The 26,115-nt window shown below is 46.7% G+C and overlaps 1 protein-coding gene across 6 annotated transcripts in view; it reads left to right on the top strand.

Annotated features, from left to right (window-relative positions):
* Positions 1–24,329, top strand: part of NHEJ1 (non-homologous end joining factor 1) — a 79,388-nt gene extending 55,059 nt beyond the window's left edge. For 5 of the 6 annotated variants that reach the window (XM_054700098.1, XM_037524073.2, XM_037524072.2 and 2 more), the window contains 3 exons: positions 22,519–22,636; positions 23,209–23,315; positions 23,792–24,329. In XM_054700098.1, the coding sequence (XP_054556073.1) occupies positions 22,519–22,636; positions 23,209–23,315; positions 23,792–23,866 (300 nt within the window). In that variant the 3' untranslated portion in view covers positions 23,867–24,329. The remainder of the gene's footprint in view (positions 1–22,518; positions 22,637–23,208; positions 23,316–23,791) is intronic. The other variant, XM_054700097.1, reaches the window with a different exon arrangement.
* The last annotated feature ends 1,786 nt before the right edge of the window (positions 24,330–26,115 follow it).

The raw sequence follows: 26,115 nt of genomic DNA, 5'->3' as shown, positions 1-26,115 counted from the left end.
AGCAGTGTCTGAACCCCTCCACTGTGGAATTAATAGCACATCATCAGCAAGTCTTCTCTGTCTTCAGTGTCTTCTTTGAGCAGTCACTTCTCTTTCTTGCTCAGAACCTGGCTTCCCCCCAGGGATGCTGCTTTCTCTGTAGCCTCTCACATGGTAGCTATTTCCTTCTACCATTGTCCTCTTACCACTGACTATGGTGTCCTCTTGACTACAAATTGCTGCCTTCTGACCATTCTCCCGCCCTCTTCCCTAAAAAGTCCTGACTTTTGGCTCTCATGTCATCAGATGACATCATCCTACAGGCCTCATGTTGTTGTAATGCCCTGTGTCACTCCCACTCACTTTTTGAGGACTTTAGCTCCTGACTCACTGGCACTTTCTCCAGTCTGCTCTGATTATCTTGACTTCTGCTCTGTGTCATTCACTGTGGACGTACCCTTGAGCAGTGGTTCTCAACAAGGGGAGATTTTACCCCAAGGCAACATTGGGCAATGTGTGGAGACATTTTTGGTTGTCATAACTCAAGGGGTATTGTTAGCATCTAGTGTTGGCAGAGAGCATCCAGGGATGCCGCTCAGTGTCCTGTAGTGCACAGGAGTGCCCCCACAATGACAGATTTTCTCACCCAAAGTGTCAGTAGTGTCACTGTTGAGAGACCCTGCTCTAGACTTTATCACCACCCATAATTGCAATCCCTCGGTAACCTCAACTTTATACATCCTGTCTTCCAACCACTTCCTCTTCTTATGGTTCCAACTCTCTTTCTCTACCTCAAGTCAACATTCCTTTAAACCCGCAGAGACTTCCAGGCCACTGATGTTACCCTTCTTTTCATTGTCCCGACTCTTGAGGTCCTGGTTCTCTTCCTTACCCAGCTCCTGTGGTCACTTACAATAATCACTGTCTTGCACTCCTGTTTCTGTTGCACATCTCTTGCGTGCAGTTAAACCCAGCTCCATACACAACTAAACAGAGTCAGAAAAAAATACTCTCAATAATTTCAAATTAAATTCTTGACCACGAACCTCAAGTGAGCCCTAGTGCTGCCTAGAAATCATGTTACATGTCCCCAATCCACTCACTCTCCACATCATTCTAGATGTTTCTTTCCCGCTTTTGTCCAGCCCCATCAGCTTCACCTGCTTCCTAGTTTGCTGGTGAGGGAAAGAGGGGTGGTGCGGGGAGGGGGGGGGTGAAGAATCAATATGACGTGAACTTTGGCAGACTTACACCAGTACTTCTACTTACTGCTAACGTATACACCCTCACTCACTGCCTTCCCACCACTTTACATAGAATACATTAGCCCCTCGCTGCCTAAGGGAAGAACCTCCACTTGTGGGCTTAGCCCACAAGAAAACCTGCCGAGGAAATTACTGCAGTAATTCTCTCCGTCTAGCTTTTGTGTTCCATAAGTTTATCATGTATACAAATATGCTATTATTTTTTCCTATCTTAAAAGTCCTCCTCTTGACACCTACCAGTCACTACTCTGCTGCATTTGCTGCAAAACTCCTTACAAGAATCCTTGTTCAATTTTGTTCAATTCCTCTCTTCCAGTTCTATCTTGAAACCATTTCAGTGGGGCTTCAACTCCTCTCACACCACTGACGCTGTTCTTGAAAGGGTTACTGCTGATTTTCCCATTGCAAAATCCAATCCTTAGTTCTGAGTTATCATCCAGTTTGGTCTATAAGCAGCCTTTGGTCAGTTGGTCGTCCAGTCCTTGACACCTCTTTACCTCCAGAGCAGCGCACTCTCCTGGCTTTGTTTTAAACTTGTCACTTCTTCACACTCCGTTTGCTGGTCCTCTTCCTCTGTGCTTCCTCCAGGCATCCCTGCTTTGCATTCTTCTTACCTGCATTCACTCTGTTGGTGAGCACATTCATTCTCATAGCTTTAAATATTATCTCTATGTCTTTATCTCCAGCCCAGATCTTTCTGCCAACCTCAGACTTGGGTTTCTAACTGCTTTTCATTTAATTGGAAGTCAAATAGACATCTCAAACTCAACATTTAAAATTGAACTCCTGATTTCTCCCTCTTCTCCACCTGCTGCACAAGCTTGCTCCTCCTGGAACCCTCCTTGATGCCAACTCTGTCCTTTCTTCTGCTCATGTTAAAAATCTTAGAATCATGTTTAACTCGGGTCTTTCTCTTCTACCCTACATCCAGTCCACTCTGAAATTCTGTTGGCTCGTCTTTCAAAATCAGCACAGAATCTGCCACTGCTTCTAACATCTTGCTCTGAGCTGCTGTCACTTCTTGGTTAGATAACTACAGCAGCCCCCTAACTGGTCCCTTTCCCTACTGTCCTCCAGTCTGTTCTCAGCTCAGAAGCTGGAATGATCTTTTATTTTTTTGTATTATTTTTTAAAGATTTATTTATTTATACACGAACTGGGGTACAGGCCAGATGCGCTGGAGGATGAGAGGATTCACCAGACACAGAGTGGGGAGCAGAACAGGCAGACTGACAAAATGCATTGCTGAGGGGAGCGGCGGGCGAGACAGGAGAGGTCTGCTGCGCCATGTGGGACCCTCGACGGCCGGCTGGGATCGAATCGGTCCATCGAACCGGCGCTGCAGAGGCTGCGGACAGCTTCACAGTGTTGTGCTCAACCACTCAACTGCCTGCGCCACCAGGGGAGGCCCTGGAATGATCTTTTAAAGTCCTGAGTCACTTGATACCACTTCTTTGCTCAAAACCCTGCAATAGATCCCATTTCACTTCAAGAAAAAACCATCCTCATCGCGGCTTACAAAGCCCTAGATGACCGCGCCCCTGTAACCTGCTGTGCTCATCTCCACAACCTCCCGCTCCCTCACTTCACTCTCCACAGTGCCCCTCTGACTGTTCTGTCAACACACTAGGAACATTGTGCCTGAGACCTTCACATTAGTTATTCCCTTGTTTCCAACACTTTTCCCTCAGATACCCATAAGCTAAATCTCTCAGGTCCTTCAAATTTTTGCTCAAATGTCATGTCATCCAAACCTGCCCTGACAACCCTGTTTCAAATTGAAGTTCACCCCTCCCCTTACTCACCCTACTACTTATCTTACTTTTCTTGTTTTCTTTTTCCCACAACACTTAAATTCTCTAATCTATAGTTAATATTGATGGTCTTCCATTCCTAAAATGTAAGCTCTCAAGGGCAGGAATTTTTGTATGTTTTGTTCATTTTTGTGTTTTAATAACCAAGAACCAGACCTGGAATATAGAAGGTCCCTAAGAAAAATCTGTTACTTGATTCTCACCTGGTTTTAGGTGTGATCACAGAGCACAGGTGACTGGCGAGCTGGGTCCATATATCTCAACAGCACCTACGCTTACAGAATCATCACCAGCTCTTCCACTTCCTCAGGTATTCTCCTCGTGGGGACCCAGTCTTGCAAATTTCTACCAACCGTATGCAATAAAGAATTCAAAGAGTTTTTTAAAAATTACGTAAGTAACACGAAGTAACCCTCTCACTTTCCCTGCCTGGAATTGTTTAGAAAGAAGGAAATCTTAGAAGACCAGGCTTGCTGCTTTCCTGAGTGGCCCTAACTCAGTTTCATTCCTTCATTTCTGGGCTTTGGGATCCAGTTTTAGGAAATATTTCTGTATATGGCAGAATAGTCAGGAGCCCTTTGATAAGTGAGTCACTGTCTCTCTCTCTTTCTTGCCCCCCCATCTAAATTTTATTGGGCTTCTTATTCTCTGCCAGCTTTTTAAAACATCTCTTCCTGGAACCCAACCCAGATATAATTTAATTGATACATTCATTGCTTCTCCCAGCTTTCAGCTGGTTTTCTGCCTTCAGAACTCTGTATTACCTCAGTGAAAACATTTCTTTCTTCCTGTCTACCCTGAAAGCCCTTTCTGTGTTCTTCTGATGAGGATACCTCTCCGCTGCGTTTATAACAGTGTCCCTACCCCTTCTCTACAAACTAGATCCCAGGCCATCAAGACGGGGCTGAGAACCTAACCTTTCTGTGGACACTGCTGTCCCTATAGGCTCTTGGCCCTGGGGTGAGGGTCTTCTTGAGCCACGTCAGGCCTGGGCACAAGGAGTTTGTGGAGGCTGACGCGTCTCCATAAACTAAGGTTTCTATTATATGGGGATGAGGTGGGCAGAAGATAATAACTAAGTGAGCATCAGGTGTGACATAGTCCTGCATCATAGAGACTAAGAACTGGGGCTGAAATCTGTAGTAGTAGTAGTCAGGGCTGTAGTAGTAGGACTCTCAGGAAAAGACAGACTCCCCAGAACCTGGAGACCTGGCCTGTTGGTCCAGAAGCCCACACAGGTCCTGGTCCTTTTTTTTTTTTTTTTTTTTTTTTGGTAATTTCTTACGCTCTTATTTAGGCTCTTATTTCCTTCCCCTTCTCTGCTTTATTCTTCCACAGACCCTACAAAGATCACGTTGGCAGTTAGGGTCCATGGGAGTGGGAAAGGTGGAGAGCTGACTTTGCCAAGTGTTTTCTTAGCCTTTTGCCCATGTCCTTTTTAGGAAGGGACCACGCAGTCGGCACGTCCCTGACCAGCCTCTCCTTCGCCCTTCCCATAGGTGCCCTTCCACTCCGGCCAGTGGCCATTGGGGTGGAGCAGTGGGAGGATTGTTATTCCCTGGGATAGAAATCAGAGGGAATAAAATTCCTCTCCTACCCTCATTCTTTGTTTTGGTGGGTTGGAGGGCCAAAGTCTTGACAGATAATGTTTTATTATCAGCAGGTGCTCAAGAAGCCCTGTAACCAGAGCCTAGATGTGGTCCTTTCTTCATCCCTCACCTGGAGATGAACCCTGGAGTAGCTGCTCTGTTCCCTAGGGTCAGCCTGGTGTCAGGGCTGTCTGTTCTTGCCTCCTGAGTGAGCCTGAGGATAGGGGGTAAGCAAGCTCAGTGGGAATTTTAAACTCATGAGATTCTGGCTTCCTGCAAGGAAGTAGAGTATATCAGTTAGGAAATGCTAAATTAAGTAATTAGGACAGTCTCTCCTCAGTGAAAACCAAATCCAAAAAGAGTGTGAGATGCACTGTACCTAGAAATGATCTGGACATTTTAGAGTTTCTGGACTATAGTCAGGAGAGAGGACAAAGGGTGCGAGGGTCCTGGGCTGAGGGACCTGAAGTCTCAGGAAGGAGCTTCTAGCATCAAGCCTGATCACATCAGTTTCAGATTTTTTATTATTTTTTTTATTTATACAATAGCTGGGGTACAGGCCAGAGGCGTGGGAGGGTGAGAGGATTCACCAGAGACAGAGTGGGGAGCAGAACAGGCAGACGGACTGAAAGCACTGCTGAGGGGAGCAGCAGGCGAGACAGGAGAGGTCTGCCGCGTTATGTGGGAATCTCGTTGGCTGGTCAGGAGTTGAACCCTCACTGCAGAGGCTGTAGACAGCTTCACAGCACTGCACTCAACCCACTGCACCACCAGGGAGGACCCTGATCACATCAGTTTAAAGAAATTTCCTCCTAAAAGGCCTGTCTTGTCTCCTCTGCAGAGGCACATTTCTCTCTCCATCCCATTCCCCACTGCCCACCTCGACCCCCCCATGGTGGCGCCATGTTCTAGTTTTGAGTCAAGGGTGACTTGAATATATCTCTTTACCTCCACTTTTATTCCCCCCTGTGCTTTTTTCCTCTTGAATGCCTCCGCAGGCTTGCTTAATTTCCCAGGACATTCGATTTTAGATTCCTCATGGACATGTTTAGGTCATCCCCTCCGTCACCACTGCAGTGGGGACAGGCAGGTGCCTGTTGTGAATGAGTGTTTTGATTAACCTGGTGGCACATGACTTGGGGCTAGTGTTGCCCTCGTGGCATTTCATCTTCCCAACCCTGCAAAAGGCCCATCTTCTTGACTTCCTGGAAAGCGACTTTACATCCAGAGTTTTTTATTTCTAGAACCACAGAATCTTGGAATCTCTGCCCTTCTTTAAACGCAGAGTCGGGGGCCGGGCACTGGCATGCGTCTCGAGAGACTCGACCAGGCACCCGCCAAGCTTGGGCTTTGGTAGGCCCTGCGGATGTCGTGTTGAATAATTTTCACGTTTTGATTCGGATGTTTCATGTTTGGTTTTCCTGTGTCTTTTAAAATATTTTTACTATGAAATATTTACTACACACAAAAAAAAACTGTATGACCTATGTAAGGAATGAAGGAGGATAAAGTAAACACCATGTACCTGCTGCTCACTGTATTTCGGGGCCGTCCGTATCCAGCCCCCCTGTCCCCTCAGTTCTCTGCTGTTCCACTTCAGTGGGATCAAAAACAGTGGGAAGAGCAGCTTCCCACAGAGAAGCCTTGAGGGTCATTCTAGCCCCTTCTGCACAGAGTGGCCACAGGCCTTTATCAGTCTAGTGGGAGTGGAGTCCCTGGCCATCCTGTTACTTCCACTCCCGGTAAGATAGAATGTTTAAGATGCCTTTTCCTAGAGGACCTCTGTCAGCTTTGGTTTCTTCCTCCAGTCGTTTCTCCCTCCCTCTTGCCCTGACCCTCCGTAACCTGAGGATCTGCAGCAATTTTGATCGGCCCCGGACTTCTGTATTGATTTCCCATCCTGCTCCATTTGTTCTGGCTCCTCCGAGCTCAGTATCTATATTGATAGAGGTTTGCCTGCCAGGGTTAGCCACATGGGTGCAGGAAGGCAGCTCTCCCTCCTCCCAGGAGGCATTTGGTGTTATTAATATCTTCTACAGAGAATTCATGGAAATCAACAGCTCTAGGCTTTACAGAATTGAGATTGTATATACTCTGAAATATTAAAGAATTTATAACCCAGTAAGATGTTAATATCCACAGATATACATTGTATATGATAAATTTCAAGAAGCTCATTTAGTTAAAGTATTATCTCATCAATTCTAAGGAGCCATCTCCTCAATTAGATTGAGAATAAAGGAACACAGGAAGTCGATGAAAAAGCACAGCGAGGCACCTCTCAGAACCTGATCTCAGGGCGATCAGCCATGACCTGTGGGAGCTGAAAGCCACCCCCTCTGTCTGGGATCTCAAGATACCTCATCTCTGCCCCTCATTCTGCCCCACTGGCTGTTGGTTTCTGCTCCCACAAACCTGACTGACACTTGGTTGCTAATCTAACTAGCTGTACTGGCCTTTCTAGTTCAGCATCCATTGTTATCCAATAAGAGTCTTTGTAGCAGTGTCATTCCTGGGGCTCATGGATCCCCCGAGAATCCATGCTCAGAAGCCAATGTTTCAGAAACTGGATAGGGAAAAATGCATCTTTATTTTCATTGACCTATAGCTGAAATTTAGCATTTCCTTCATTTATAAATGCAAACAACAACCAACCATGGCATTAGCAGTATCTGTGACCTCGTCACCAATGGAAATCTTACATATTTTCATGTCATTGTATAACTGCTGCCAGAGCTATGCAGATAGTTTGTGTTCATCGCTGCTTGAAATTGTGGCAGTTATTAGACCCACTAGCAGATCTTATAGTTTAATGTGTTAATAAAGGAGCACCGAGAATATTATATTACTGATTTTTTTCAATATTTGAATTAATTGGTTTCCTTTGTAATCCTATATATTTCATTTTATGTATTTAAAAGGGTCTCCAAACTTACCAGACTGCCAGAGGAGTCCATGGCACACAAAAAAATTTATAAAAAAAGAACTCATGCTTTATGACTTTTGGGTCATATATCTGATGGAGAGAATATAGATTGGCCTAGGGATTGAGTTCTCTTGATCTAATTAGCTGGAGACTGGAGATTGGGGTCCCGTAGTATGATTATGACGCCCTAGTCTTACCCTTTCAAGGGGGTCTGTGAGTGAATACATTCAAAGAAGGGAGCTTAGCTGAGCTGGCCATTTTAGTTTACTTTATAGTGATTTGTATTTGATATAGAGAACACTTTTCTTCCATAATCATATTATACTATCCATCCAGAAAATGTAATGTTGGTCCTCCAAGGAATCAGGCAGTAGAGTGGGGATCGATTGATATAAATCCACAAAATGCCCTGCTGATGGTCCTCAGTAGCTTCATATTATTATGGTAAGAAATCACAGTTAGTGATTGGAATAACAGCAAAATTTTGATGTTGTGAAAGAAACCTCCCATGCCCCATGCCGCCCCCTATCATGGATCCTGGGAGAACGACTCTTTCCACATTCCTTTTCTCCAAATGTTCTGTGTTGATCCAGTCATGGGTGGGCTCAGTGTATTCATCTAAGGTATGCAAATCCTTACACCAGGAGAACAAACTGATATTACCTACTCTGAGAGAACCAGGGGAAATTAAGGTTGAGAACACACATCCTTCTGGCCTGGGGCTGCCTTAGAAATTTGATTGCAGAGATTTCCAAAGAACCTCATTTTTCTGGGAGAGCCTCACACAGATTTTGCTGCAAAACATTGTTCATCACAGGACACCTATAGGTGCATCATTAATTCTGATCGATCTGGCAGTGTGGATTTGGGCTGAGGCTAGATGTTAATTGTTCCTGTGGATTTCCCTCCTACTTTTGACTCAGCATTCTGTTCCAACTTAATGGATATACCTTTACCCCGGCTTTACACTCCAGATCATTCCATGGCTCTGTTTGCCTCTAGTGCAGGTTAAGAGGAGGGAGTTTGGGGGCGGGGCTCAGAAATCCCTGACAAGGATGAAAAATCCTGCCTGCTTTCTGCTGTTCTCTCAGAGAACACCCCGCATAGACCTGTGTCATAGAACTGAACGTATTTTGCTGAACCCACAATCATTCACTTGTTTCTTTGGCCCTAGAACAATCTAACACAGAGAAGATGCCAAGTAAATGATTCTTAAATGACTAAATGTATTTGTTTCTGTGGCTTGAGACTTTCCCCTAATTCTGCTTTTAGCACATTACCTCCTGCTAGGATTTATTCCCTATTTACATGAAGGGATATATGTGTGTTTATGTGTACACTCACCCTTGTTCATTTCATAAAGAATTTGAGGCAGCTTTTTCATTAGCCCCTTGACTTTTACTCTCTCGGTTCTGAAGAACAGGACTGACCTATCCCCAGAGATTTTGCAGCAGAAAACAGTAGGGTCTAATTCAGCATCTCTACGCCTCAGACTGGCTTTAGCAGGAAGCAGCCCTTGGGATGAAGCCTGACTCAGCAGAGGGAGGCTTCCGCAATGGGACGCAGCCATCTGAGAATCTCAAAGCATTGAGTTTGAAAAGTGCTGAGAACTCAACACTTTCAGGTCCAGTTATTCCTTCTTTGCAGGACTTAGGGGGACTCTGGCCTTTATACTCCTATCCCTCACCCCAGCCAGTACATCCCTTACCTGATGCTGACTAGTCTTGCTCTTAGAATGCTCATGTGAACAGCTTCACATGCAAAGAACGTGCAGAAATGGCTCTGAGTTGTGCTGTTTGCCGCAGCTTAATCTCTCCTGGGTTAAGAGCATGGGAGCCTGGAACTGTGAGAGGAAGAAGTGAGAAGTCCCCAGAGTTCCAGCCTTTTGTCTCTTGGACTTAGCGAGAGATTGGCAGTCAAGGGTTTGTATCTAACTGAGCAAGGCAGAGGAAGGTCCTCAGCCAGAACTGGAATAAACTTCCATCTAAAGCCTACAGCAAATATAGACTCTAAGCTCTATGAGGGCAGAGGCCATAGCTGCACCCCTAGACTGAATTCCCAGCATGGACTTCAGAACCTGGCAAATAATTGCAGAATGAACTTGATCTCTAGGAACTCAGAGCCTACTCAGGGAGAGAGGAAACGAGTAAACCAATAATTAAAAATAACTATTTTGAAGAAAAAGAATAGAGTGCTACCGTAGCAAATACTTTCAATGATATGGTCAGGGAACCAGAAGCATTTAAAGTGAGATCTGAAAGAGGAGAAGGAACCAGCAGCTTGAAGAGCAGAGGGAGAGGGATAAAGAGGAGATGCCCTTAAGCCACTGGCCCGTTGGTAGTAATGCTGGGGAGGAAGTCTGTAGGCCTGTTTATCTGGGTTCTTGTAGGTTATTTGTAGAAAAAAGAAGGGTCTACTGTTGATTCAGGGTGAGTGTATTCACCGCTGCCCCCACCCCACACCATTCCTTACATATCCAGCTTTGTTTTATAATGCCCTAGACCTGCTGGTGTTGACTGGGAATCAAAGGCTCCAGTGTGTGACTGGCCTTGAAGAGCAATTACTTGTTTATGTGTCTGACTCTGCGACCAGACTACGAGCTCCTTGAAGGCAGTGGACTCCATCTTATCCTTAGGACATAGCAGCACGCTCTCTGGCACACTCAACAATTTTGTGAAGTGACTGAATTAAATAATAGTATTGATAGTTAATATTTACTGAACACTGCCAGTGTGCCAGGCAATGTAGTGAGCTCTGCACCTGAATGATCTCATTTAACCCTCATCATCCTCTCTAATGCCTGCAGCCTATTATTCCCAGGCAAGTGGAGAAACTGAGTCTTAGAAAGATAAAGTAATAGACTTGGGATTTAAGTGTAAGCAGTTCATCTCGGGAGCCTACACTTTTCCTAAAATATGTGCTTTTCTGTTTGCCTTTCAAATAGCTAAGCTTGCTTGGAATTCTCGAGGGAACTGAATGAATACGTTACATACATTATCTCGTTCAACAATCCTCGCAGCAACCCTCACGGATAGGAATTATTTCACTCATTTTATAGGAAATTGAAGCACAAAGAGATTAAGTTCTTAACCAAGATCATAAAACGAGTCTGTTTTATGAAAACCCAGGCCGTGTGACTACCTCTCACGTGCTTGACCATTCACTGCTCTCTCCAGCTGCTCAGCGCCCTCACTGGCTGAGGTCAAGCCCCTTCAGAGTTGTCCGGGCCTGTGGAGAGTCTGAAAGTCTTTTCCTGAAAGACATACTAGAGTGGAGAATAGGAGAGGGGAGTGGGGAAATGAGACTTTATCTTTTATAAAAATTGAGATACAATGTACAGTATTATCACACATCAAAAAATGTATAATTCGGTAGTCTTAATATACTTACAAAGTTGTGCAACCATAACTACAAATTCTTGAACATTTCATCACCCCCAAAAAGAAGCCTGTACCCATTTGGAGCCATTCTCCATCTCCCCATGCTCCCTCTCCCTAACTCTTGGAAATTGCAAATCTACTTTCTCTTTCAGAGTGGTTTTGCCTTTTCTGAATGTTCCATGTAAATGGGATTCTACAATATGTGGTCTGTTGGCTTCTTTTACTTAGTCTTATCTTTTTAAGCCTTATCTTCTTAAGGTTCATCCATTGAAGCAAGTGTCAGTGCTTCCTTTTTATGGCAGAATAATACGTCACTGCATCGCTAGACCTTTGTTGATCCATTCATCAGTTGATGGGCAGTTGGGTTGTTTTTGTGGGGTTATTATGAATAAAGCTACTATGAACTTTCATCTATAAGTTTTTATATGAACTTATATTTTCTGTTCTTTTGAGGATACACCTCAGTGCAATTGCTGGATCACATAGTAACTACATTTAATTTTGTGAGGAGCTGACAAGTTGCTTATCATAATGGTTTATCTCTTATTTATGAATTTTTAAATTGAAGTATAAGATACATATAGAAAAGTGTCCATATCAAAAGCTTGAAGAATTATTCATTATAAAATGAATGCAGTCATGTAATCAGCACCCAGGTCAAGAATGCAAAAATTTTTCCCAGTGCTTAGTACCAACCCCCTCAGAGGGTATCCACTCTCCTGACTTCTGTATGATTCATTAATTTTGCCCATTTTGAGCTTCATGTAATGATCTCATTTAATCCTCCTCCTCCTCTCTAATGCAGGCAGCCTATTATTCCCATTAGGCAAGTGAAGAAACTGAGGCTTAGAAAGATGAAGTAGGACCTCCCCAGTGGCGCAGTGGTTGAGCGCTGGGCTGCGAAGCTGCCCGCAGCCTCTGCAGCGCCGGTTCGATCCCCGGCTGCTCCCCGGCCACTGGAGGAGGGTCCCACATGGCACACAGACCTCTCCTGCCGCCCGCTGCTCCCCTCAGCAGTGTACTTCGGTCCTTCTGTCTGCTCTGCTCCCCTCTCTGGCTCTGGTGAATTCACTCACCCTCCCGCACTTCTGACTGTACCCAGTGCTTGTATAAATAAATAAATAAATCTTTAAAAAAAAAAAAAAAGATTTAGAGTACATTAAGATCACCAAATCAAAAAAAAAAAAAAAGATAAAGTAATAGACTTGGGATTTAAGTGTAAGCAATTCATCTCCAAATCCTACACTTTTCCTAAAATATATGCTTTTCTGTTTGCCATACCATATGGAATCATACGGTATTCATTCTTTTGCCTGACTTCTGTCACTCAACAAAGTGATTATGAAACCCGTCCATGCTGCTGCGGGGTGGTGCTTCGTTCACTTCTGTGTAATATCTTTTTTTTTAAAAGATTTTATTTATTTATACAAGCACTGGGGTACAGTCAGAAGTGCGGGAGGGTGACAGAATTCACCAGAGTCAGAGGGGAGAGCAGAGCAAGCAGAATGACGAAGTACACTGCTGAGGGGAGCAGCGGGCGGCAGGAGAGGTCTGCGCACCATGTGGGACCCTCGCCCGGTGGCTGGGGATCGAACCGGCGCTGCAGAGGCTACGGGCAGCTTCACAACCCAGCGCCCAACTGCTGCGCCACCGGGGAGACCCTCTGTGTAATATCTTGTGGTCGTACTCTGCCATGTTTTTTTTATGCATTTGTGGGGCATAAACATGTAGAAGTGGAATAGATGGTTTATAGCTGTGCCTAGTTTGGTTTTACCAGGTCCTGCCAAACTGACTTCCAGGGTGACTGTGTCCACCTCACTAATGACTATTGCAGTTCTGTGCATTTTGATATAATTATGGTTCATGTAGATATGCCCAAGCTTGTTGCCAGTTTTCTCTTGGGTTGTTTGTCTTACTAATTTTTAAGAGTTCATATATTTTACTCTGGACACATGTCCTTTGTTGATTATATGTATTACAAATATTTTCTCCAGCTCCATAGCAGGCATTTTTACTCTCTTCATTGTGCCTGTTGATGAATAGATGTTCTTAATCTTAATATGATCCAGTTTATCCTTTTGCTTTATGATTTGTGTCCTGTTAAGAAATCTTTATCTACCTAAGGTCATGAAGATCAGGTCCTCTTCGCGCGCACGTGTTGGGGGGGCGGGGGGGCGGTCCATCACCCTACAGAATAAGATTTTGCAGGGTGGAGAGGGAACTATGTCACCCTACAAGCCCAGGCAGCAGGCGGGGTGGGGGCAGGGAGCCAGTGAGGTGGCAGTGGCCATGGTCTGTGTTCCCAGCTGTCAAGCGTGTAATCTGGAGTGAAAGAGAATCCCTTTGGTGGCCGGGGTCCTACAGAGACTACTGCTGGGTCCTCTAAATCACCTCTGTGTGTACAGACCCAGCTCACTGTCCTCTCTTCTCTACTCAAACAGGAAAAAAAAAAAAAATGCAGCATGCACGTCCACGTGGTGCTCAAGGCTCAAGAGCTTTCAAGGCCAGATACCTGCCTCCTAGCTGTGATGTCCTTTCTGTTATTAAACCCAAGGCTGTTTTCTTTCTGATTTCTACCACTTTGCTTCCTGTCCATCTGGGAAAAGGAGGGCTGGGGGTGGGGGGGTGCTGCATTCAGGAGGGGTGCTAAACTGTTGTCCAGACTGGGTGTCCCCCTGACAGTCCAGTGAAAGGGCCCCCCCCCCTTCCTGAGTCAGAGCCCACAGGAACAGCTTGTTCCTCTTGGACAAAAGAAGGAATGAGAGTTGCTACTGCACTTTCTGAGGGGTTCTGAGGATTTGTCCCCCCACCATACCACTTTCATCCCCAGCCCCTTGGCTGCTCATTAGCTGCTCTCCAGACTAGAAAGCCAGGGTTTGTGCTGGGGCTGGGCGGGTCTTCGGGACAGTTTAGGCTCTGGCCCCCCGAAGGGGAGGGGGTGGTTAGGGAGTGAGCAAGGGTCGCAGCTTAGGCCGCACCATTTGCTTGTCACCTTGAGGAGTTCCACCTTGTCCAGCAAAACCTCCTTCAGAGGAGCCACCACAAAGGGCCCTTATGAGCGCGGCTGCCCCTGCCCCCACCTTCACTTCCACTCCCTTGCCCATTATTTTTCTTTTGGGGCAGAGCGGAGGGGCCTTCCTGCTATGGCTTTGAGGGGCTGGACTTGTTTGAAAAGGAGATTTAGAGTCTAGAGCCTTCTCATAGCAGAGATTCATTTTCCTGATTTTCTAGTTCCTTCACGGGTGCTCCAGGGTCAAGTCAGCCCTTCCTTCTCTGGAGGGCATTTTGTCTCTTCCTTCTCTCAGCCTTTGGGCTTTTTGGAGATTTAAGAAAGAAAGGAACTGGGAGCTAGTTTCCAGGGCCACTAGGCTCCGCAACAAGCACCAGCTTCCTTCTAGGGAGTGGGAGGGGGAAATGGAGGTCCCACTGGGTTATTCGACATTACAGTGTAGGGGTTCAAGAGTATGGGTCACCTTCACTCTGCCTTTCCTAGCGATGGCCTCAGTGGAGTTACTTAGCCTCTCTGAGCCTTTGTTTGCACATATACAAAATGAGAATGACGTGGTGCCCAGCGGATAGGGCCACTGTGGAGAGTTATAAACGGTGGAGCATTAAAATGCTTTGCCTAGACCTAGCACATTGAAAGCATTCCAAAATGTTCATCGTCCTCATGTTAGTCAAGCCTCGTGTTTGGGCCCCTCTTTATAACCTTCCTTCCCATCTCTCTTTTCTCCTGACTGTGCAGTTCAGGGAGCTAGCTAGGCCGCCAGCAGAGCCAGAAAAAGCTGAATAATATAAGTAGGACTGGACTTGATCTCAAATTGCTTTGAACTCCACACCTATCTTATCTCCACTGTATTTCCAGAAAGGGAGGGGGCAAAGGGGAGAGCTGTGGGGCTTCAAAATTATCCCATTTTGAAGGACAGACACCAAGGAAGTGACTCAGGGATGTGAGTAGGGTGCATCCATGCGTGCTTCCATGTTCCTGCCTTGTTTTGAAAGCGGCGAGGGGCCGGTCATTGCTGTGTAAGGTCCCAAACGCAGGGTTAAGTCCAGGCCTCTCCGTGTTTTGTCCTCAGCCCGCCCAGTGCCAAGCAGATGGGCGCTCGGGAGCCCAGGGCCGATGGAGGTCAGCAGCACAGGGCAGAATGGCCAGGGCAGGTCTTGCACGACACAGACCCAAACAAAGCTACACCAGACCAAACAGGATGGTGTCTCGCCCACTTCACATGCCCTCTCCAAGGGCAGCGTGCTTCATACACTTAGGGCACCGTGTTCCCACCCCGACCACCAAGGTTTGTGATCAGTGACCTGAGAGAGCTCAGGGTCATCTGCCAGGACGACACAGGAGGAGCCCTCTGCTTGGATCAAGCCGGCTCTCAGGAGCTGCATGCCCAGGGAACAAGTGAGCTATGGAAAGCCTGAAGTGAGGAGAAGGGAGAGGGAGCTGATAGTCTTCTAAAAACCTGACATCCCCACATCTGGCCTCCCTCTGCCCTGTTTTCCCCTCTCAGATGCTGAGGAAACTGAGATTAATCCCACCAGACACCGTTTGGCTGCTAACTGTCTGGGTGTCATGCCCGCCCGTCATGTGCTTTTCTTTCCCAGTGGCCTTTCCTGAGCCCCTGAGTGTGGAGCTGGCCCTGCCAAGTCTCTGGCACGCACCACCCTGGGGTGCAGGAGGTGAGGACGAGCTCCTGGTTGAAGCACTGATGGACAAGTCGGCCTGCGGGGAGTACTTTGGCTAAAATATTTTGGGGAGCGAGCTGCTTGTGCTTTTGCTGGAGAGGATGGCTCTGTTCGCCACGGTCATACCCACCTCCCAGAGAACAGGGTAAAGAGCGTGGAGGTGAAGCTGCGGCCTCTGGGGGCAGTGCCCAACATCAGGAGAGTAGATGAAGTCTTTGAGCTGCAACTAGAGCAGCTGTGGAGAGGTACGGGTCCGTGAATACCACCTTGGTGACCCTCCCATGAAAGTATTTGTTGGTCTCCTCAGTTTTCTGGTGAGGGGACAGAAGCTAACCAAGGTTGATAACTTAGCTAGGACTTTGCTCCAAAAGCCCTGTGGCCTTGGTCCTTACGGGAGACTGAGGAGTGGGCTAGTGGGGGATGTGGACAGTGAAGCACCCTCAGGTCACGTGTCCTGCCTCCCCAATCAAGGCCTTGACGAATCACTGAATGTCTGGATGGACATAAGCTTTGGGATGCGGTGGGGAAAGGTTAGTCCTGGGTCAGACCCTGGAGTCTCTTTGTGCGATTGGTGAGGGCATTTCTTGAGCCTGCTTGGCACTGGACAGGGGCCAGGCCAGAAAAGTCTCAGTGTGCCTCACAGAGGGAAGGACACATGTCTTGGGCACGCTACTCTCTCATTTAATCCTTTCGTTAATTCCATGATGTAGATGTTGTTCATCTCAGTGACTCCCCAGATCTGTCCACCCGTTCATATCTTTTTTCTTTCTATCTCAAAATAAGACATTGATTATAACTTGCCTAAAGTGTCACAGCTAGCAGATAGAAGACTTTAGGTACCAAGCCAAGTCTTGCATAGTCTAAGTCAGAACTTAAAGCTTGTTTCTGCTACACTCTCTCTCTTTTTTTTTTTCTTTCCCTAAAGATGTTTCCCCTCTAATTCCTGGATAGTCTTGCTGCTTGCTCTTTGAGCGAGAAGCCCTGGCAGCTTTCTCATTGTAAACATTGATACTTCCCTGGGCACTGGGTTCATCCTTCCTACTGACTCTCACCCTTTTGCTACCAAAGCTGATTTTGTGTTATCAATCCAGGGATCGTTTCATCTGGGATTTTATTTTAGGGTTTTGGCTCGTCCCTCTATAACGTCTACCTTATGCCCCTGAGTGGAGTTACCCTGACTCCTGTCTCATCCTACACCCAGTCCATCAGCAAATCCTGCTAGCCATACCTTCAGGTGCATCTCGAACCTGGTCACTTCTCACCACCTCAGCTGCTCCCGCCCTGGCCACGCTGCCATCACCTCCTGCCTGTTTACTGTGACAGCCTTTAAACAGAGCTGCCCACTTCTTCTCTTGTCTTTCTACACTCGAAGTGATCCTTTAAAAATATAAATTGGATCATTTCACTCTTCTGTTAATCAGTACTAGTGGCTTCCCTTCTTACAGAATAAAGGCTCTAATGTATTACATTATCTCACGATGTCCAGTCAACACACAGACACATATCCACATACCTCTGATGCAGGGTGTCTACCTAGTATATCCTCCAGATTGGGACACTTGTAAGAGAGATGGGCTCTCTGTTAACAAACAAGAACAAGTCTAAACCGGAATGGGCCAAGGCAAACGGGGAACTTGGACACTAGACACAGTCACGTAGATCATTCTCGCACTTTGGCTTAGGTCTTTTAAAAATGTCACCTTCTCAATGAGGCATTCCTTGACCTCTGTTTAAACTTGCAACACATTCCTGCCCCACCCCATAATGTCTGCCGAGTTATTTTTCTCCATGGTGCTAACACCTCCTGACAGAATGAACACATGTTAATTAGCTATTGGTTGTTCATCTCCTCTCACTAGAACTAAACTTCAGCGGAACTAAGGACATTTATCTCATTTGTTCAGTATGCTAGATCCCCAGCATCTAAATCATTATCAGTGCATAGGTGGTCAGTAAATATTTGCTGAATGAATGGAATGGGGTTGGGGAGGGAGGGTCCTGTTTCTTGAAGTCGCTCATTTGTATCCCCTCCCTAAATTATTTTTCTTGTTTCTAGCTATTTATTTTGCTAACCCTTTGGTAATTTGAGACCATGGAAGAGTTTTCAGTGTGCATTTTCCCCTAAGAGAAGCTAAATGAAAGCCACCATGACTTCCTCAAGACTGGGAAGGAAGAAGCTTGTACCCACACTGGCAGAGCCCACCAGTGCAGGAGAGAGGAGAGGCATTCTTACCCTAAGGGAAGTCCCTCATTACCTGCACCCCCAGTTGTGATATTATGACAGTCAGGGCCTCGGGGCCATGCCAGCTTCAGGCTGGGGAGGCTGGCACCAGAACCAAGCACCTGCTTGAGGCTGGCACTAGGAGCTTCAGTTTGTGCATTTCCCCTTTCTCTTCTGTCTGTCTAACATATCCTCAGCCTGTGAGCCCGTGGTGAGTGTGGTGAGTGGAGTATCAAGGCCCAGCCTTTCTTGACCCAGTATCCTCAAGGTTTCTTTCCTGAAACAGCCTTAAAGGAAAAGAAGGATGAGATGGGAGGGGGTGGGGGTAGGATCAGACCTATTATTTCTTGCTGAAAATGGCAATTGGGACAGCTCTCCTACCTGCCTGTGACTATGCAGGTGTTTTTTTTTTCATGGCCTTTTCCCTTTGCAAAACAGCAGCAGCAGCTCTTCCTGTCTGCTATGTCTGTGCAAGCTGCTGCACAGACAGCTGCTGCTGTCCTGTCTTTCCTTTTTTAAATATGTAATAAACTTTCCCTTTTGATAAATGTATATATGTATATTTGATGTATATGTCTATATAAAGAAAGAAAATGGTAGTTGGGATTGCTCTAACAGATCCTGATGGAATCAGAGAAAAATTTCTGGACCTCTGGGAGTGAATTTCACACTTGATGAAGATGGATATCACCCCCACAGAGGGAAGCTTGTGCCCTGGGAGCTGAGATTGGCTACTGTAAGGACAGGAGAAATAAAATTTGCCCTAGGGGTTTTATTTATTTATTTAGAAATGAGTTGGTTTTTTAAAAAGATTTTTTTTATACAAGAACTGGGGTACAGGCTAGAAGCATGGGAGGGTGAAAGGATTCACCAGAGACAGAGCAAGGAGCAGAAAAGGCAGAAGGACCTAAATATACTACTGAGGGGAGCAGCAGGTGAGCAGGAGAGGTCTGCCATGCCAAGTGGGAATCTCCCTGGCCAACCGGGAATCGAACCCACACTGCAGAGGCTGCGGACAGCTTCACAGCACTGCACCACCGGGGAGACCCCCTCGAGGTTTTATTTAGGTTTCCCTAAAGCTCTGACATGGCCACATAGCAGGGGCCAAAGTTCCAGAAGATTGGAGATGGGAGAATAGAGTAGCTGTTGGGTCTGTTGAACAGTCGTGTCAATGTGTAGTGGAGAGACAGGAAGAGAGTTTATGTAAGTGTAGCAGAACTAAAAGGGAAAGCCAGAGGAGGCTCTGATTCCTCCTCACTGTATTAATATATTGGGCTGTCGGAAAAGTCATGATGCAAAATACGTCATGACTTTTCTGACAACCCAATAGCCGGGAGCCAAAGAGGCGGGGTCCTGTAGAAAGCCACTTTGTGAAACCAAGGAAATTCCCACGACCACATCCTCAATTCAGAAAACCAAGCTCTTGGCAACACACGGGAGAGTTTAGCCTTCTAGTCTCATTTCCTGTGAGATACGTCCATACTATCCTGTCTTTTCCCACCTTTGTGTCTCAAACGCTCCCCCCCACACACATTTAAAACCTGCTCTTGCGGGCCTTAGCTTGATGGCGCCACCTCTGAAGTTTTTTCTGGGCCTCAGACCGGTCCTCTCCTCTCGGGGCTCCTCTCTCTCTGCCCACAGCTCTGTTATGGCACAGAGCATGGAGGGGGCACCACCGTCTACCTGTCTCTCACATGAGGGTGCAACTCCTCAAGGCAGGGATGTGACTGATTTCTCTGTGCTCCCTCAGGCCTGTTGTGAGGAAGGGAGGATGGTGGTGCTTTCCCTGCCCCCAGCCCTCTGGTGCCAGCACACAGCAGAATCTCAGTCACTTTTTTGCTGAGTAGAATTGATCCTGGGTTAATCAGATGAACACATTATACAGTAGACCGGCCTGTCTCCTGCTCCCCTCCCCACTCTGGGCAGTGACCCGCTCTCTGGCGGGTACACCTTGATCCCGGCTCGGGGTACTTATTGCCAGGGGCACTGCTGTTTGCTTTGCCCAGTCCTGACTGAGGTGTTCTTCCTTTGTTCTCTGCCGCCAGTCCCACCTGGCCCCGCCATTGTCCTGAGCCAGGAGCGGATGTTTCTCCTGCCCCAGCTCCCTCTCCCCACCTCTCTTCCCGCACATTTTCTGAGGCTGAGGGCCAGGCACAGCTAGGATAGGACCAAGGGAGTCGCCTCTCAGTTCCTGCGGCTCCAGTAAAGGACAGCTGCCTCCTTTCTGTCTGCTCACTTTTCCTTGTCTCCTGAGGGAGCTTGTTCCTGAGCTGACTGGCTGGGAATACAGGCTGATGGCCTGTGAGGGGAGGGTGGAGGCCTGTAGTCCTTGGAAAACTGTATTCCCCCGTTGACCAAAGTCCTGCTATTGGAGAAGTAGACTGGAGGGCAGTTGTGTGCGTGGGCCCTGAAGCCAGGCTGTCAGGATTCTCTTCCTGCCTCACCACTTTCGTGCTTCAACTCCCCAGTGAAAATGGGGTCACACTGGGCCTGCCTTGCCCCTTCACTTACAAGTGGTTATTGAGCCCCGCCTGCGGGCCAGGTTGTTCTGGGAGCCCAGGAAACAGCAGTGACCAGGACGAAATGCCTGAATACATTAAAATCCTTAGAACAATGTCTTGCACATTGTAAATTTGTGGCAAGTGGACAAATTTTCTCTTCCTAGTACTTTTCTGAGACAAACACGCAGCAGGAATAACCTTTGGCAGCAGCTGCAGGACCAGATCTCCCTAAAACAGGGAAGGACACAGGAGCCCTAAGATACAGATTTTTGATTTGGATTCAGGAGGAGGACAAGCACTGACTTTAGTGACCTGTCATTCCTCGCACTTCATTTTGAACCTAAATGCATGAACTGACTAGAGATCACCCTGGACATAGGAGTCCATTTGCATGGGAAGGGCAGGTAGACATGACCCCGGAGTGCCTAGACCTGTCTCCCCATCTGTACGGACAGCTCATTTCCTCTTGAGCCGTGTTAGGGAGGGCCCATTTCTTGATAATATGAAAGGAGGTCCTGGAGACATGATCTAGAAGGAAGAACAAGAGCAGTTGGCCTCTTGACTGTCAGGGCTCCCTGACAATAGTGTAGGGGACCTTCTGCCAGAGGAGGTGGCTTGGGGCTTGGAGAGCTGAGCTAGGAAGGAGCGAGGTGGAGTCGAGGTATGTGACATGATAGTTTGCCTCCCAGTCTCAGTCCGTTCCTTCAGGAATGCTGCTGAAAAGAGGGCTGTTATACTCTGGGGTGATCTCTGGCTAGAAGCAAAGTCTGCACTCAAGGCGCCTGATTCAGTGTCTGTGGTTTCCAGTGAACATCCCAGCCTGATACAGTCTTTATGGGGGTAGGCTTGGACTAGAAATGTAGGTTCCATTTCCTGGAGAGAACACGTTTAAGCTACCACCACATTCAGGGAAGGAAAACTGTATGATCCTGACTATGGTTCAGAGTCTACTTTATTGCTTCTTCACTTTCTGTGTTCCACCCTCTTCCACGATGGGTTTGCAGAAATGAACGTCCTCATAGCACAGATAAAGTGGCCTTGGGTTGGTTCCCCCGTGACTGCTGGCATGGCTTCCCTTGGAGACCTGCTAGCTTGGCAGTTTGTGTGCCTAAGGACAGACGAAGTAGTGGGCCCCTGTGAGATTCTGAGGTACAACCAGGTTAGGTGCCGCCTTATACAATACTCCTGCATCGCAGTTTTACTCACTTTCTTTAGTCTTCCGTTGTTACTCAACTCAATTCAGCCAAGTGCATGGAACTCAGATTCGGCAAAGCATTTTGCTGTGCATATAAGTCCACAGTTCATTCCATAGTGAAAGAAACAGATAAATACAGTGCAATTATAGCAGATTTCGCACCTTTAAAATAATTATTATCACCTTCCTAAGAAACCTTTTAAGACATTTTTTCCTAACACCCCTTTCAGGAAATTTTAATACCACCGCTATACTCAAGCTCTGTTTATGTTCCTTTGTGCTTTATATTTTTAAAAGGGTAAGATTTTTTTTTTTTACCTCTCCAGAACCAATTTTTGCTCCCATTGAGGGAAATATTGCCCCCATTGTGAGTTCATGGGTGACAGGAACGTACAATGGAATTGTAGTAGGGAATATGAAATGGCAAGTGAACCTCCAAATTTTATAAACATTATTTCTCCCATTTCCTCTGACTGAATGTCTCAGCTCCATGATTTTCTCGTTTCTTAGTCTGTCATTCCTCTTCTGCAGTCTTCTCCCAATTCTGGATTTCAGCATTTCTCTTGTGCACATATAGGTGTGCATTTAATCAAAATAATAGTCTGTATAGCTCAGGGACAGTTTAGGGAAGGTGATTTCCTAAAACAGAGTCCTAAGAGGTCATCCCTTTGGAAGAAAGAGCCTCAAGAACAGCCAAGTTCGTGGAGAAGCAGAGCAGACCCAACTATTGGAGGAGAGGAAGGTGTAGGTATGGTGTTGCTTTTCAGAGAAGAAGACATCCTAACAGGTCTTTCTGTTGGTCCCAACAAGCTTGAATATGGACATTCTAGAATAAAATATTGGCTCTGACTTTTCTATAAAAATTCTTTTGGGGCTGTTGCCAGTTCTGTCCATGGGATAGCGAGTCCCTTTTCTCTGGCAATACAGTGTAGCCAACGGCAGCATCCTCTCTCCTCTAGAAACTACCTGAGACATGCGGTGTTGGTGACGGCAGACCCTTTGTCATGAATCTACAGAGTCTGTATGTGGCAGTGACCAGACAAGCAGTCCAGGAGGCACAGAGGCATCAAGACACTGGTGAGTAGCTCCTCCAGTACTTGGTCTCCCTGGCTTATGGAGTTTGGGCCTAGGTTTGTGCTGTCCCATGTGGTGGCTGTAGCCACTTGTGATTATTTTTGTCTAAATTAATAAAAATTAAATAAAGTGAAAAATTCATTTCCTCATTTGTTCTAGTCACATTTCAAATGTTCAGGGATAACATGTAGCTAGTGGCTATGAAGCTGGACAGCGCAGATCAGAACATTTCCATCATTATAGAAAGTTCTATTTGAATTGTTGTAGGTATTAAGGAGAACTAGCTAGAGAATCAGAGAAAGATTAATTCCCTACCTGAGACATGTCAGGAAGTGTATAGGAGAGCAGCTAGCTATTTTGAGTCAAGGAAACTCTTCCTACCTGGTCAGAGTAGGCCTGGGGAATCATCATAGGCCTGGGGAAGCCAAAAGTCAGCTGGGACTTGGATTAGTGACTCCTCTGTCTGTTTATGTATTAGTACCGCACCCTGGCTTTATGGGAATGCTTGGCAAATGCCAGTATCTTCCTGGTAAGCAAGCATTTATCACTAGCTTCCTGGATCTTTCTGATTTCAGGAGATCCTCAGACGGCTCACAGCACCTGCCCCCAAGAAACTGACGGCCAGCTTCTGAACCAGCAGGAACAGCCCGTGCCTTCAGAACCATCCCTCCCGGAGCCCACCGTGAGTCGTGAGCACTTCCTGGATGGTGTACTGAGAGTTGGCTGCGTCAGTACCTGTAGCCCCCAAGCCAGCGGACCCTGGAATTGCCACCTAGTTAATGCTGCCTAACAACATTGGGGGATATTTGTGAACCCACTTCTAATATGTACACCTCTAGATGGAGACCTTTGCCCACCTTCCTGTGCTGTCTCCTCTCCACAGTTCTCGTACTGCCTGATGAATCCTGACTCCTTGCCTACCATATCCCATTTCCAGTGATGGGCCGTGAGGTTGTTTGCTGTGGAGGAAGGGAGTACACGTCTCTTGCGGAGTCTTCTGTCACAGTCACTGCCTGACGTAGATTTCAAAGCAGCCATGCCAGTCACATCAAGACCTCCCCTAACCAGAGCCATGGGAGGGAACGAGTTCCTTCCCTCACTGAAGTGGAACTGTTTCAAACCCTTACTAACTTGTGTTCCCTTTTTTCCCCCCTGAAGGAAACTTCGGGCCCTCTGCAGAGACCTCAGCTCTCAAAGGTCAAGAGGAAGAAGCTAAAGGGGCTCTTCAGTTAACCTGTCACTCTCAGCTGCTGAGGATGGCCTTGGAGAACAGCGTCCTAGTGTCACCCTGAAAGGCACTCGCCGGACAGTATCTTTTATACAGGTTCTGCTGTCCGAGGCCCCACTGTAAGGCGAGATAACTGAAGTTCACATTGATAGGCCTCCTGAGTGGGTTCTGTTAAGGGGGGGCATTGGGAATCTCGGCCCCCACCCATCGGGCATTCCCTGCCCAAGTGGAAGCCAGTCTCTGGGAATTCCATATTCTCCTTTCTGTTGGTGAAGGTTTTCTCGGCCTAGGACCCTACCCTGGACTTTAGGTATATAGGGCAAGTCTACAAAAAGGCACAACATGCTGAAGGAAGCCTTGTCTGCCTTTCGAAAGAGTCCTGAGCCAATTCTGGTATTCGCCACCCGCTTCTCTCTCTAGCATGAAATAAAAGCAGTCACACTCCCCTGCTTTTGAGTTTACTTTCTTGGTAGAACACATTCACCACTCCCACCCCTTGGTTGTGTCTGGGTGAAGTCTAGGCCTCAGTCCAATCCTTGAGATTCTTCTTATGCTTCTCTTCCGTGGCTGTACTGTCTCCATGAGGGAGCTCTGAGCTTGAGAACTCTCCATGGTGGGCCCAAGTCTGCTGTGTTCTTCTGTCCAATTTGATGTGTGGTTATTGTGTCTTTTAAATGTGTTTCCATGGCAGAGACAACAGGTGAATCCAAACACAGGATTGAAATTACAATGCGCTCCAAGCATTAGGGTCAAGGTAATTCCTTACTCCCACTGGAGTAAGAAAAAAAAGGGATTTTCCTTTCCCATTATTCACTCCACTTCAAATAACATATAACTAGAAGAACAAGGAAAAGATAGGATGGCAGGAAACAGGAAATGGCCGCAGTCATTCCCTGCGACAACAGACTTGACCTACAGAACAAATAGTGCTTAGCAGGAAAAATGTAAAGGCTGTGAGATGTAAGCAGAGTCTTAAACAGAGAGTCAATTCTTTGGACATATCTAGCTAGATATAGAGACCAGGATTAACAAAGCCCCTGGCTTTCTCTGCTAGATTTTCCTCTGTGGGTAAGACCTTCTGAAACTTTGCCTTGGAAGGGCAGGAAGCCAAGTAGAACTTAGATGTTGATTGGGAGCTGTTAAGTAGAGGAGCAGAACCCACAGGGGTCTTTCCTTTTTTATTTCTTTTTGATGGCCAAATGCCTTCTCATCCACATCCCCTCTTTAGCTCAAGCTGGTGTTTCCATCCTCATGCTAAGTCTTGGGGGAGAGGACAGTCTAAGCAATATAAAATGATGATTATAGTAAGGACAACAACAGTAATAAAAAGCTAACATTTACGGACAGTAATGTGTACCAGGGGCTCTAATCAGCACCCAACGGTAGGTTCACACAGCATCATCTGAGTAACGGGTAACTCACTGGGAAGTGGAGTCCTGAAGTAATTAGATGACTTAGCAAAAGCCACACAACTAATAGTCACAGCTAGAATTTGAACCCAGATAGCTGAGTGCTTCCCAGCATTATCATGTATGTTCTGGAAATATTTTCCAGGAGGACTGCTAGGTCCTTTCCTGCCTCCCCCTGTAACCTTCCTCCATGACCTGTCTACTTTCAATAGGATGCTCTGCTCCCCATTGCTTCTTCGAGGCAGGAGACTTTGAGGGCTCCAGGACTGACCCCCATGTCTTTACTGGGTGGCAGAGTCAGCGCTCCATCAGGGCTCACCCCGACACTCTCCTGGTGGTTTTCTCTACCTCCAGCCCGCTGTGTGCCAGGGTGGGCCATGATGGAATCCGTGGAGATGAGTTGCAGACCTTGTAGAAACTGTATCAGATGTCACTGTGTTTCTTACTTTCTTTTTGGCATAATGTAGATAGCCAGATTTCAGTGCCTACAAGGTCTGAGACCACATGGGGAATGGACAGCAAGCAGTGAGGAAATGCTGGGCCTGCACTCTGGTTAATCCCTCTGCCTTAAAGCACAATCTCAAGAGCAGGCATCTTTCATTATAGAGGGACCAGGGATTTGTGAATCCCCCAAAATTGTAAGTAAAATGCTAAGAGCATAACTTTTTATGTTCTCAAAAAAAAAAATGGGTGACTTTTTTTAAAGGTTAGGTAAGTGTTTACCCAATGCCCTTCTCACCCACTGGCCCCTTTATACCCAGAGGTGGCCGCCTCCGTGGGGATATTGCCTCGACACATCCTTGGAGAAACAGCTCCTAGAGCTCTGCCTCCAGCGTTCTTGCCCT

This window comes from Talpa occidentalis, unplaced genomic scaffold (genome assembly GCF_014898055.3).
Source record: "Talpa occidentalis isolate TD23 unplaced genomic scaffold, MPIMG_talOcc4v2.1 talOcc4.3, whole genome shotgun sequence".
Classification (NCBI taxonomy): Eukaryota; Metazoa; Chordata; class Mammalia; order Eulipotyphla; family Talpidae; genus Talpa; species Talpa occidentalis.
This window is presented reverse-complemented; position numbering and strand designations above follow the sequence as displayed.